Source organism: Xiphophorus hellerii, chromosome 11 (assembly GCF_003331165.1).
Source record: "Xiphophorus hellerii strain 12219 chromosome 11, Xiphophorus_hellerii-4.1, whole genome shotgun sequence".
Lineage (NCBI taxonomy): Eukaryota > Metazoa > Chordata > Actinopteri > Cyprinodontiformes > Poeciliidae > Xiphophorus > Xiphophorus hellerii.
This window is the reverse complement of record NC_045682.1, coordinates 23,957,092-23,969,660: the sequence shown is the minus strand read 5'-3', so window position 1 is coordinate 23,969,660 and position 12,569 is coordinate 23,957,092. Positions and strand designations below refer to the sequence as shown.

Below are 12,569 nucleotides of genomic sequence, written 5' to 3'. Positions count from 1 at the left end.
GCTTTTTAAGGAAGCACAGAGAAAAGCTACAATGTACCAGTCATATTGACACAAAGAGTCAGAGATGTGATTCCACCTTTATTTTTTTAGGAAATTGACAGAATTTTATAAAAAATAGGCTTTATGAGACTTATTTTTGCTAATTTTTGCTGTTCCAAGCCATTAAAGTAACATCTAAGGGGGAATGATAAAGTGATCAAACATTTGCCAACAAACTGGGTGAAGAATACAAATAAATATGATTCTCACATTAATGAGACCTGTTGATGTTGTCTGTTTGCCTTTTCTGACTGACCTTGTAGTAAATGATTTATGAAGAGAGGTGAAAGGGGAGCGGAGGAGGAGCATTTCCTCTAGTTCTCTATTTTTCAGTCATTGGGAACATTTTTCATTGCTTTACTTCTTTTTAGTTTCCTTTTCCAAAGCTGAAGAAAGACAGAAAAGCTGAGCGTCAGTCATCTGTGAAATATCCCAGTGACACTCTTGTTTTTTATTCACCTATGGAGTCATACATGTTGGATTGTTTATTATGTTTGCTCCCTTGCTCCTTGTTTTTCCTGCTGAGTTTGGGTCTCCGCTGGCCGGGGTTATGCAGTTGGGTAAATGCGGCTGTCAGGGCTGCAGGCTGGAAGCTGTGGGTCACAATCTGTCTGATCCTGGAGCTGCCGCTGCTGCACAGCGACGAGGAGCTGAAGCCACCAGAGACGTTATCAGGTCAGACCTCATTTGGACCCAGGCTCATCTGTAAACCCTCAGCACTGGCCAGGTATCTGCTGCAGCACTGCGGCTCGCTCACAAAGGCAAAACTGGCCGACTGGCCCTGGGGAGACCCCCACCTGCAGACGGTCTCCAGCCAAATGTGTGGAGAACATGCAGACAGCATCCAGTTCACCAGAGAGCACCTCCTGCTGAAGGACGGGGGGGTCGTGGCGCTGGACTGGGTGACAGCGAAAAGGAGGTGGGAGGTGAAGAAGGAGCAGCAGTCAGGGAGGAAGGCCATCGGGTGTTTCACCTCGACACCTCCCGTTCTCCTCCTCATCCCTCAGTCCTGGGGAGGGACGACCCCCCACCTGCAGCGGCTCTGCCAACAGGCCGCGCGGCAGGGCTTCTCTGTGGTCGTGTTTCACCATCGGGGCACAGCCGGGTCGCCCCTCACCACAGCAAGAATCTGTGAGTTTGGAGACCCGGCGGATCTGGAGCAGGTACGCTTTAAACCAATGGTTTTTCAAAGTGGGGCAGCCAGGGGGCGCTGTACTGGGGGCTTCAGCAAGTTAAAGGGAAGATGAGCGAGAAAAAATGCATAACAGAAAACAAATTTCTGTCTCATAAATATTTCCATCTTACATTTTTCATCATTTTGTTTTTCAATCATTTTTACAATAAAACATGAGTTGAATTAATTTATTTTCTGATTGGCTGCCTGTTAAATTCATACATAGCGTCTACTTTGCTCCTCAAAACTAGCATCGCAAACAGGAAGTGGAAAAGTTTCTGACAAGACCAAAGCAACCTAAAGCTATGGAGGACACATCTGAAAAAAAAAAAACAAAAAAAAAAACATAAGAACTGTGGTAGTAAAATAAAATTTGATGTGATTAAAAGAAAATATCACAATTTATTATCGAAAGAGGGAATTGTAATGAGAAATTGTATTATCTGATAAAATCTTTCACCACAGAAGTGAAGCCCCAAAAAAATCAGAAGATATGAGGCAGCATTTGTGCTAAATGAATGTAATAATTATTAAATAGTGAATAAGAAACATTATAAAAGTTTATGTTTCTTACATATTTTGTATCTGTGGGTTTAGAAAAGGGGTCAGAGGTTAATCCTCTTTGGGTGGCAGGGAAAAGTTTGGGAAACTGCTTTAAAAGAGGATCAGCTGATTCAGCCTACATCAATTCAGTCTACTTGCAGTTTCTGTTTACATCTGAATCATATTTCTCTCTTATTTTTAATTTTTTTATAATGCATGGGGAGGGCAAAATGTTTGAGAAATCTACTTCTTCATTTACTACATTATTAGACGCACTAATATCTTCTCTGTTACAAAGTCAATATCAGATGTCTCCAACTGCAGTCTTTGAAAACGGTTAGATGAAAACAACTTGTTCCAACACTGTAGTGGTGATTGTTTGTCAAACCAAACATCCAATAAAAGTTCCATCAGCCACTATGAGGCACTGGGGTCAAGATTCTTTACGCAGGCAAAAGAAGTTTAATGTCCAAACTTGTTGATTATCTTGGTTGCTTTTATTTTCCTTTTCAGCAAAAATTTACAACGTTCAAACTTTCCTTTGTTCTCCTGTCTACTTCTGTCGCTCTGGTAAAAACCATAGGCCCCAAACCCAAATGCCTGCTGGTCCTTTACCAGGCCCCTACACTTATAGAAAGTGGACTGATCCACCTCACTTCCTGTCTTAGAAAACAAATAAATAAGAACAAATAATAAAACAAAAGATAAATATAATCAACAATTATTAACCTGCAAATAAACACTGTAAATAATACAAAAACTAGAAATTTAAGAATAAACTAACTAAATTCAAATGGATAAAGAAATAAAGAATAAATAGCTCCAACAAACACAAATGAAATACCTCCTCTACATGCCAACAAGTTCTGCAGAGGCCTGATAATGAGTCAATTATCTGAATCAGGTGTGTTGGAGACAACGATGCTCACAATGAAAATAAACTGTTTCTCTGCAGTCAAACAGGATAAGTTAGAGAAAACAATAAAGATTTAATCAGTCTGCATTCTAATGAATTAATGTTCAGTGTGGTATAATTAGAGGTTAATTTACTGCTTGTCCAGGTTTAACTTTTTTTTTTTTTTTGGTTTTATTACAAAAGTTACCTTTGTGGTTGAGTTTTTAAATGTGCAGAGTCCACTTTCATATATTTTGTCATGAGTTCAGACATATTTTTCCATCATATTTTTACAGCTTACGGTAGCAATTCCGTGTGTTTTCAGGCGGTTGTGTATGTCCGCAGTCGGCACCCGTCCTCCGTGTTGGTTGCGGTGAGTGAAGGATCGGGCTCCGCCGTCCTGCTGTCCTATTTGGGCGAGCGAGGTTCAAGCACCTGCCTAACAGCAGCTGCAGCCATCTCACCTGTGTTGCTGGGGCAACTGTGGTTTGAAAGCGCCATGCCGCCTATTTACCGCTGGGGGGTGCTATTTCACAGAAAAATGCAGCTGAGCAGGTGAGAATTTTATACACAAATCCTGAGGCGGCTAGTGTAGCCAAAAATTGTTCTCAAGTAAGAGTAAACAAGTGTTTGGTAAAAAGTCTACTCAAGTACTGAGTAACTGATAAAAACATCAGTAATTTAATATTTAAATCTTTAAAATTGTATTAAAACAATTTGCAGCAAAATCAGGCAAAAGGAGCATCGTTACAAATCAGCTCCTTTCAATATAAAAATTATAGAACTTTAAAAAAAAAAAAAACCCACAGGTGTGTGTCTGTTTTTGGTTAAAACAAGGTTGTTCTTCATTCAGTGAACTCAGAACAATATCCAGAAATTTGACTGAAGTAAGAGTAGCAATACATCACAATAAAATTACCAGTAACAGTAGAAAGCACAGCATAGCAAAATAATCCTAAAACTACAGTTTTTTAAAAAACGTCACCCAACTCTGCACAAACTCCAGATTTTAGTTTTGTTATATTTGCTAAAATCTTTGCTTTTCTTCCATGCTCTCAATAGATATGTCAGTTCGCTCCGAGGAATCCTGGATGTGGATCTTGCCCTCCGATCCTCCAGCCTCAGAGATTTTGAAGAAGCTCTTTTCTGCTCTCCCACTGAGAAAGCTTCTCCATCCACAGAGAGAAACCCTTCATCTCCCTCCCTCAGGGGCCTAACATCAGCAGCGGCCTGGGCTCTGGGTGAAAGAGCTTACCCAGCAGCGGACTGGGAGAGCTACTGGGGGAGGAATGAACCTCTGAGAGATGCAGATGAGGTGGCGGTCCCAGTGCTCTGCATCTGCAGCTCTGATGATCCTCTCCTCCCTCCAGCCTCCATGCTCCCCGTTTCCCTTTTCCAGAGCAACCCTTACTTCCTGCTGGCGCTAACAGACAGAGGAGGGCACTGCGGGTTTGCCCTGGACGCCGACCGGCAGACAGGTGAAGGGAGGACAAGAAGTGAAGATGAGGATGAAGGTATCTGGAGTCATATCGCAGTGCTGGAGTTCCTAAGAGTGGCGTCTGACTTCCTGAAAGAGGCAGAAAGGGATTGGAAAAGCTGGAAAGGCCAACAGGAAGTAAACAGCGTCAAAGGACAGAAGAGCAAGATGAACGCTGCAGCGATGCCTCGTCGGAGGAGAGGCGCCATGATGAAGAGATCCAGAGCCCAGCCAGCAGGGCAGAGCAGTGTGGACGATGTGGACGGAGAGAGCTTCACCTGGAAGAGGTCTTTCACTCGATAAGACATTTTCAGATATTTTATACGTTAGGTTTTCAAAACTAGAAAAATAAATTCTTATCCAAAAAGGTCAGTCCAGGGTCATGTTTGTTGAGTTTCTCCACCTCCTGTGTTGAAGACCAATATTTAGAACCTGAAGGGACAAACTGCTCAGTGGTGCTTCTCAGGTCTGGAGATTTTTTGTTTCAGAACGGCATCTCAACGCTTCGCAGTTTCACGGTGGTGATGCCTGCAGGATTTAGTCTGTCAAAGTGTTTCTGAAAGACAAACTACATGTCACAATATGGCTTCACTGTATTTATATCACACTGCAAAAGCACCAAATCTCATCAAGTATTTCAGTACAGTTTAAATAAAACAAAAGTAGCTTAAAGTAACTAAAAGCATTAGTTACACTAGCAGATAACATGTCTTATTATACGTGAAATACTTTTTCAAGGGAAATACTTTTTTATCAATATTAAGGAATTATTGACTCAAAACAAGCGTTGCTACCTTCAGAAAATATACTTGTACGTTAGTTTTGTCTTATTTCTAATGTACTAACATATTTGCACTAGAAACTAGAGCATAAAAACATGGGGAAATTTTGTTTTTGCAGTGAAGTCAGTATTAATTACCCCCCATGGATTAATGTTTAAATACAACTTCCTTTACATTTATTATCAGTTTATGAGACTGAAAATTTTCATGAAATAAAATTGTACATACCCAGGTGAAAAACACGTAAAGCCACTGGCAGTGAAGGAAAGTGCTAAAATGTTTGACACCAAATTTTGTTCTCTTACTCAAGTTTCAATCAGGATCAAGAAATATAATTTTTATGCCAATATATTAAAAACTATAGTGAGAAAAATAAATATAAGCATGTCATAATATACAAATTCTGCCATTTAAACTGAGGTTTTTGTAAAATGATGCCAACATACACACTATGCAACAGAGAAATATTAAAATTACTTTATTACAGATGATTCTTTATCCAGTAGCCCTCTTCCAACAAAAAATAGTAATTACAAACAAAATATTACATTTATCCCCTAAACTTTGCATCTGAGTTACTTTTATACATTTTAAATCACTTATTTTTCATCTGAATGAATATCTATTCTCTTCTGCTATGCAACATTCAGCTTTTTTTATTTGTAATTTTTTTTTTTGCACAAACTATACACTTTAATACAGATCTGTGGACAAGGGAGAATAAAACAGCACGATTCACCAAATATGACAGGAAGAATAAAAGGAATACTGATGTACAGACTGTACAGAGAAGTGACCCGGCCTTCCACCGACTCTCCGCCAACAGCAGCTGCCCCCCGCCCCCGCTTCGGGAGGAGGAAGGGGGTCGGGGTGTCACAGTAGACTCAAAAAACTGGTCAGCTACTTGTGCAATCAGTGCAACTGATCCAGTTCGGAGTGACCAACGTCTAAAGCTAGACTCTGCACCCACTGCCTTGCAAAAAGAAAAAAACAACAAACAAACAAAAAAAATCTATAGTAAATACATCTAAACCTCTGCAGGTTGTTTGGCTCTCTGCAGACAGTTTAAGGAAAATAAAACACAAAAGAGATGAAGAGAAGGGGAATAAAGAAAAGCACTCATTGAGTTTCTAAACTGAGAAACTAGCATGTTTTGACAGAATGGGGGCCTAATTTTTGTTGCTTATTTCTAGATGGAAGTGTAAATGCAAGTCTCAAAGATTAAAGCCTGAGTAATGTCAGAGGATCCCACATGACCTAAAGTTTCCAAAAACTAAATGGACTTCAGAGCCTTGTGCATGACTTTGGAAACTACCTCAGGGTGTAGAGTGCATTAAGTTTTGTGGCATTTAAATGGTTTTAGAGTCTAACGCTGTCAGTGTACAGTCTGAGCTAAAGGAGAAAAATATTTTAATTATGTGCAAAAAATCCTCCTCATACACTTTTGAACAAATTGTTGCCATTTCAACAAGGCAATTTGACCTAAAGCTGTGTTTTCGTTCACAGCCAAAAAAAAAAGTGTAACAGCTGCAAACGGGGCAGGTGAAAACTCAGCAAACACCTTTTTTTTTTTTTTTTAAACTACAGCAACTCTAAAGCCACAGCATTGTGCCCTCACCGCAGGTTCATCTCGCTTCGATTTGTCATCTAGATTTTCAGGCTGTACAATATTCACATGTTGACTGTACATTCCATCTGTAGTTTCACAATAAGACTTGGATCTTTTCTAAAATTCTCTCTTTTATAGATTTATATAAACACCAGCACATATCCTGGTCCGTCGTTTCTTCCTCTGAGGGACGAATTTTCCCTGCAGATCAGCGAGCGGCCCCCGGGTTTAGGGCCCTCGAGAGACACAGGAGGGAAGGAGGCGAAGGTGGAAGGACGCAGGGAGATCGGTGGTCAGATCGGAGGGTGAGAGAGCGGGGTGTCACACCGGGGGAGGGGCTCTGCAGGGGCACAGCAGCGGAGATCCCAGCATCACCCCTCATGGATCCGCAAAAACATTCAGCAGTCACCAACCGACAGACAAGATGGTCGTTTGTTTTATCTCTGAGGCCTTTTTTAAAAACTTTAAATCAGCATTTACATCTCCTTTATCAATGAATGTGTGCCGTTTTCCCATCAAGGATTACAACCTTTACACTTTCTCTGTACATGCATCTGTATGTGTGTTTGTGTGAAATCAGATGTAACATTTTGAGTTGGCCATGGCCAAAGTGCGACTCGCTATGACTGCACCCCGCCAAACAGGCCGACAGGCTTTTACTGCATCGTTCAGGACATTGTGGAGTTACTGCTAACAGGTGAAGAGCGATCACCGGCTTTTATTCAAGTTGTGGTTACCTACTGCTGAAACGCCATCCCCGTCATGAGGGACGGTGGGCTAACTACAGCGTCCGCCAGAGCGAGACTGGGTGGGCAGAGGTCCGTGGAAACCCAGGAGCTGAGCCAATCATCGCTGCTACTACTTGGCTGTGTGGCTTAAACTGGCTGAAACTCTCTGGCACTCAACGACAAATACAATCCAGTGCTGGAATGGGCAGTTGTGACCCGAACTACTTCTACAATTAGCATGCTAGCAGTCTGACCCAAACTCCTTAAATAACTAGAGATTCATAGACAAACGAGTTAAACTTGACTGGTCAAACATTAGATATCCAACCTTTTTCCAATCATTGACTGCAGGACAACTAAAGGCTACACGTTCATGCTAACAACACCATGTGGTATGGAAGTCGTAACAAAAATACACTGAAAAGGTGCATTTTTGGTATTAGTGAGGAGTTCTGAAGTAAAACAAAGCTGTTAGAAGCAAAACAGAGACTAATTTATCATACTCATTAGAGACAACATTATTTTGTATTTTTGCTCTTTTGGTTGTTTTTTACCCAACTTTTTAAGTTTTGCAACCCCTCAGTTGGACATTTGGTCCAACTGAGGAAGAGGCAAACTGACCAGACTCAACTTCAACAGATAACAGGAAGTGTGAAAGGAAAACATGAAACTTTTTCTGCATTTTAGGCCTTACAACCTCAGTAAGTCCTGGAACATGCTGCTTTGAAATGTTGTCGACCTTTTGGAAATCTTTGAGTTTAGGTGATGACTACCGTCTCTGTAGTGCGACACACCAACTTGTCTTTAAATTAGTAACTTCAAATGAGTAAAACCCCGTTGTACAACAACTGCTCTCTCACAGTACAACATGAGAATATAAACAAATAAGGAGCTCTGGGTAAAAAAACCAAAATACTTTAAATACAGTTTTTAAATGTCGTTCTCAAAGACAATGGACTAAGATCCGTATAAGCAGGTCAAAGGTCGACAAAGACGAAACATTGGAAACCGGCCTCAAGTCTCTACAAATAACTCCTACCTCGAAGCATTCACTCAGGCTGTTGCCATGGCTTTCTTATTTAAAATCTGAAACTTTTCCAGACTCCAATTTCAAAGGTTTTCTGGACATTTAAACATATTCTGCAAAATATGTAATCTTGTCCAAACCTAGTTTAAAAAAAAACATAGATTCGGATTAAAATATTGTTCCAAAAATACTTAGTAGCCAAAAAAAGCACATTTAGATTTTTGTTTTTATTTTTTAATGCGTGTTATTTTAACCTATAAATCTCTGGCTCTTTGTAACCCCCTATATTTCTTTTAGAGTTTTTTTTAAATCTAGTTGCTTTTAGAAAAACAGAAGTTTAAGGAAATAACTTTTAATTGATTTTGATTATTTCATAAGGCCATGAAAATCAAATTGATTAACAATTCAAGTTGTAAATTTAATCAAAATCAACTTAAGTGTTTTTTTATGAACTTCAATTCTTAATTATCTTGCAGAAAACAGAACATGGAATAAAATCTGTAAAATCAAACATTTTTCAAAGCTTTTTTACTTCTTTAAATCTGGAAAATGCTTAAAGTAAATCCAAACTTCCACAGACTTGTCTGCATAGGAAATTCCCCAGTTGATACCAACACACGACTTTCATTTTTCCCTCCTTTAAATTTTCTCTACTCTGTCGACTCTTCTGCCTTCCAAACATTTATCTAAGAGCACGTCAATAACTTCAGTCTTTTTGAGTGTTTTGACCGGATCTCAGGCTAAAGATCTCAGGATTTATGTAACTCCAGTTAAAGCAGCAACTTTTTCCTCACAAGGAGATTTATTGTGCAAACTTCTGACTCAATCAAATAGTCCCTTACAAATAATAGAACCTGCTGCAAACTGACCTCTCTGGTGAAACTCTAAGGTGAATATGGCGGCTGAATGGCAACGCAGACTGAGCTGATTGGAGCTGATTGGCTGCAGTGGCACGCTGGGAATGGCATTCAGAAGCTGCAGCTTGGTTTCAGCTCTGATGGGTTTCCAAAGACTGGCCAGTCTCACCAGTCTGCATGGTCAGGTGCATTGTGGGATATGACCTATCTGTGCTATGCACTTTGTGAGTGTGCGTGTTTTTGTGTGTGTGTTTTAGTTACAGTGACTGTGTTTCTTGTGTTTTTAGGTGTATGACAGGTGGGAACCGTTGGAGATCTGAGAGGTGATGCTGGCGCTCCTGCTCATGCCCTGTTCACTCCTCCCCCCCGATGACGTCCTCCTCATAGCCTGCGGGCTGTTCCTCACCCCTCCTGCGCCTCCCTGACTACTTCTCTGACTCCCTCCTCCGGGATGGTGGAGGCTCCAGGGCGGCGGGCCACCTGCAAGCATGGGGTGGCCCCAGGGCTGCTGCGAACTGGAGCCCCCCTGGTGGTGACTGTGATGGCTGCCTCCTCCACCGCCTCCGGGCCACTGGCTTCCCCCCTGACCTCCTTGGCCTCCTCCACCACCTCCGCCCCCCCAGCCTCCTTGTGAGTCTGGGGCCAGGTTGGTGAGCACCATGTTGCTGAAGCCCAGCCGCAGCGACTCCGAGTCGAAGGCCTCGATCTCCCGAGCCTGGCGCTCCAGCAGCGAGCGGATTCGCTCCAAGCGCTCGTTCTGGAGGGAAAGCATTTCCTCTTCAATCTGAGGGGGAGAAAAAAAATATGGTTAACAAAACAGAACAAAAAACATTAAAACCTAACAAGTATCTCTGGTCTAGTTTGTACTGCATATATCTTAGTACACTTAAATAAAACAAAACTAGCTTATAAGTAACTTTCCAGCAAACAGAAGTTTGTTTTGAGTCAATAATTCCTTAATATTGATGAAAAAGTGTTAGCTATGAGTGAAATAATCTACCAGTGGAACAAGAAATTTTTCCATATATTAGTACTTCTAATATGTACTTTTTCATCAATATTAAGGAATTATTGACTTAAAACAAGTCAATAATTTTGACTTTAAACTGGCCGCTATTTTTTGATGAAAAACTACTTGTAAGCTAGTTTTGCTTATTTCAAATGTGCCACAGTATTTGCACAAGAAATGCTTGGTAAAATTTTGTGTTTTTGCAGTGTTCACAAACGTGCACCTTCATTAATTTCCCGACAAACGCAGAACTTTGCTTACTTTCTGCTCCAGCAGCGCCCTCCGCAGCGACACCCGCTGCTCCAGGTCCCGCCTCTCCTTGTCGTGCTGCGCGTCTGTTTGCATCTTGATCTTGCTCTGGTAGGCATTGAGAAGTTCCAGCTCCTGTTGCAGCTGCATCCTCAGAACCTGACACTCGCCCTCCTGAGCCTCGTCCAGCCGCAGCTGGGGGCGGCCGCATCACAGAGAGAGAAGAAGTAAACCATGTGCTGACACATTAATCCACCTGATAGTAAACGAGCAACAAATACATAAAAATCAGGGCTGCAACTGTCCATTACTTAAGTTATTGATTATTCTGATGATTTAGCGGATAAAATAAATAACTTGAATGCATATATGTATAATTGAATTGAAATAATTTTTTGTAAAGAGCATTGAGATTACATTTGTTTTGAATTGGCGCTATATAAGTAATTTGAATTGAATAAAAAAACAACATTTTATTGCCTAAAATGGAACAACATTTATTTAGTGAATGCTTGATCATTTGTTGCAGAGAATGCATATGCAACAAAAAAATACTACTAACAATACTTCTAAGCTCAGCTTTCTCTGCTTGAATCAACAATACTACAGTGTAGGTATTTTTTTTTTTATTATTGTAAAAGGTGAAGCTCACAAGCTGGAGAAGATCTGGATAGAACATATTCACAGAAAGCTTTCTTTTTTATCTTAAATGCAAAGTGTATATATTTTTTTGTACAATTTTGGTTTAATTACTGCTCTGACTGTGGTGTTCTTTCAACAAATGGCAATTTTTTTGAGTCTGTATCCTCTAGTTAACGATTAAGCGATTTCTAAATTAGTTGACGATTCTTTCAATAATAGATTAATCCGATTAATCAAGAATTTTTTTCCCGTTTCAGGATTTGATCAGTTAAGCTATAAGCAGACGCTCACCGCCTGGGTGGAGAGCATCTCGTTGATGGAGTGGTCGTACTGCTCGGCCAGGATGGCCAGCTTCCTGGTCTGCTCCTCCTTCAGCCTCTTCAGGACGGCCTTGTGCTCAGATTTGGGCGTGGTCTCCAGGAGGTGGTTCCTGAGGGCCTTGTATTGCCGGGTCTGCGTCTTACACGTATCCTGGAACTGCTTCTTGATCTGCAGCTCCTTGGACTAAAGATGGAAGAAGAGTAGTTGGTTTTTAGGTTGATTGTTTGTTCAGAAAAGAAGCTCTGCGCTGATCCTTGTACCTTGAGGCTCTTGGGCTGCTGCCGGACCTCCATGACATGCTTGCGCCTCAGCTCCCTCTCCCTCCTCTTGTTGTACTCCAGCTGGTTGGTGAGCTCCGTCTGGTGCTGGGTCCGGATCAGGTCGGCGCGCGCCCTCTGGATGGTCGCCAGATGCCTGAACTCCAGCTCCTGCATGGACTCATGGTGCCTGAGCAACATCGCATGTTCCAAGTCCTTCTGTGTTTGCCGCTTGTTCAGCTCCTAGTAAGAGTTGTGATAGGTCGTTCAAACACAGAAATAAACTAAAAGCGGCGTTTATATTTAAATGCCTTTATGTACCTCTCTTGCCAAATCCTGCTCCACATTGTGTCTGGCAATGAGGATCCTACGTTTGAACCGCCGACACTCCAGCTCCAGGTACTGCCTCTGTCTCCTCAGCAGGTTGGCCTCTTCTTCCGCCTGCAATAATCGGACAAACACATCATGAAACACAAACAGGAACTCAACTCCGACAAACATTGCAGAGCTTTTCCTTTACGTTATTTTTTAAAAAGCACATAATCTCCAAGGTGCCTTTGCAGTACTCACCTGAAAGTGCTGAATGTTTTCTTTCTGTTTAGACAGCCACTCCTGCTTCTCCTTTTTGGGAGTTGACTGGTTCTCGCTAAGTTCCTGTCATACAAATATCATTTAGTTCATCCGGATAAACATTTACATTGACATATTATTCCAACTGATCAATAATAATCAGAAGTAACCAAAGCATTTGAAGGGTTACCTCTTTTAGCTGCTCCTTGCGTAGTTTATATTCTCGCTTCTGTGACTCCAAAAAGCTGCTCAGCTCCTTCTTCTGCTGAACCTGGATGTGCTGCTGGAACTTCTTCTCATCGTTGGCAAATGTCTTCAGCTAAATCACATAAAAAATAAATAAATATAACATAAATAACGGCTTGTAACATAATAATTAGCTTCAGCTTG

At 41.2% G+C, this 12,569-nt stretch overlaps 2 protein-coding genes across 4 annotated transcripts in view; one reads left to right on the top strand and one right to left on the bottom strand.

The window, feature by feature from the left end:
• Positions 1 to 134: 134 nt before the first annotated feature.
• LOC116728108 (protein ABHD15) lies at positions 135 to 5,663 on the top strand. The gene is made up of 3 exons (XM_032575905.1): positions 135 to 1,202; positions 2,977 to 3,206; positions 3,714 to 5,663. Exons 1-3 carry the CDS (start codon positions 501 to 503, stop codon positions 4,429 to 4,431), a joined length of 1,650 nt encoding a protein of 549 aa, XP_032431796.1. The 5' UTR covers positions 135 to 500; the 3' UTR covers positions 4,432 to 5,663.
• The window catches only part of taok1b (TAO kinase 1b), a 24,190-nt gene continuing 16,993 nt past the window's right edge, over positions 5,373 to 12,569 (bottom strand). For all 3 annotated transcript variants that reach the window (XM_032575903.1, XM_032575904.1, XM_032575902.1), the window contains 7 exons: positions 12,370 to 12,498; positions 12,180 to 12,263; positions 11,931 to 12,050; positions 11,613 to 11,852; positions 11,323 to 11,535; positions 10,402 to 10,584; positions 5,373 to 9,915 (listed from right to left, as the gene is read on the bottom strand). In XM_032575903.1, coding sequence (XP_032431794.1) covers positions 9,415 to 9,915; positions 10,402 to 10,584; positions 11,323 to 11,535; positions 11,613 to 11,852; positions 11,931 to 12,050; positions 12,180 to 12,263; positions 12,370 to 12,498 — 1,470 coding nt within the window. In that variant the 3' untranslated portion in view covers positions 5,373 to 9,414. The remainder of the gene's footprint in view (positions 9,916 to 10,401; positions 10,585 to 11,322; positions 11,536 to 11,612; positions 11,853 to 11,930; positions 12,051 to 12,179; positions 12,264 to 12,369; positions 12,499 to 12,569) is intronic.

Coding starts and splice junctions, on each gene's coding strand:
- LOC116728108 (XM_032575905.1), top strand. CDS start 501: ATGGAGTCATACATGTTGGATTGTTTATTATGTTTGCTCCCTTGCTCC. Junction 1,203..2,976: donor ACCCGGCGGATCTGGAGCAG/GTACGCTTTAAA, acceptor GTGTGTTTTCAG/GCGGTTGTGTATGTCCGCAG. Junction 3,207..3,713: donor AGAAAAATGCAGCTGAGCAG/GTGAGAATTTTA, acceptor TGCTCTCAATAG/ATATGTCAGTTCGCTCCGAG.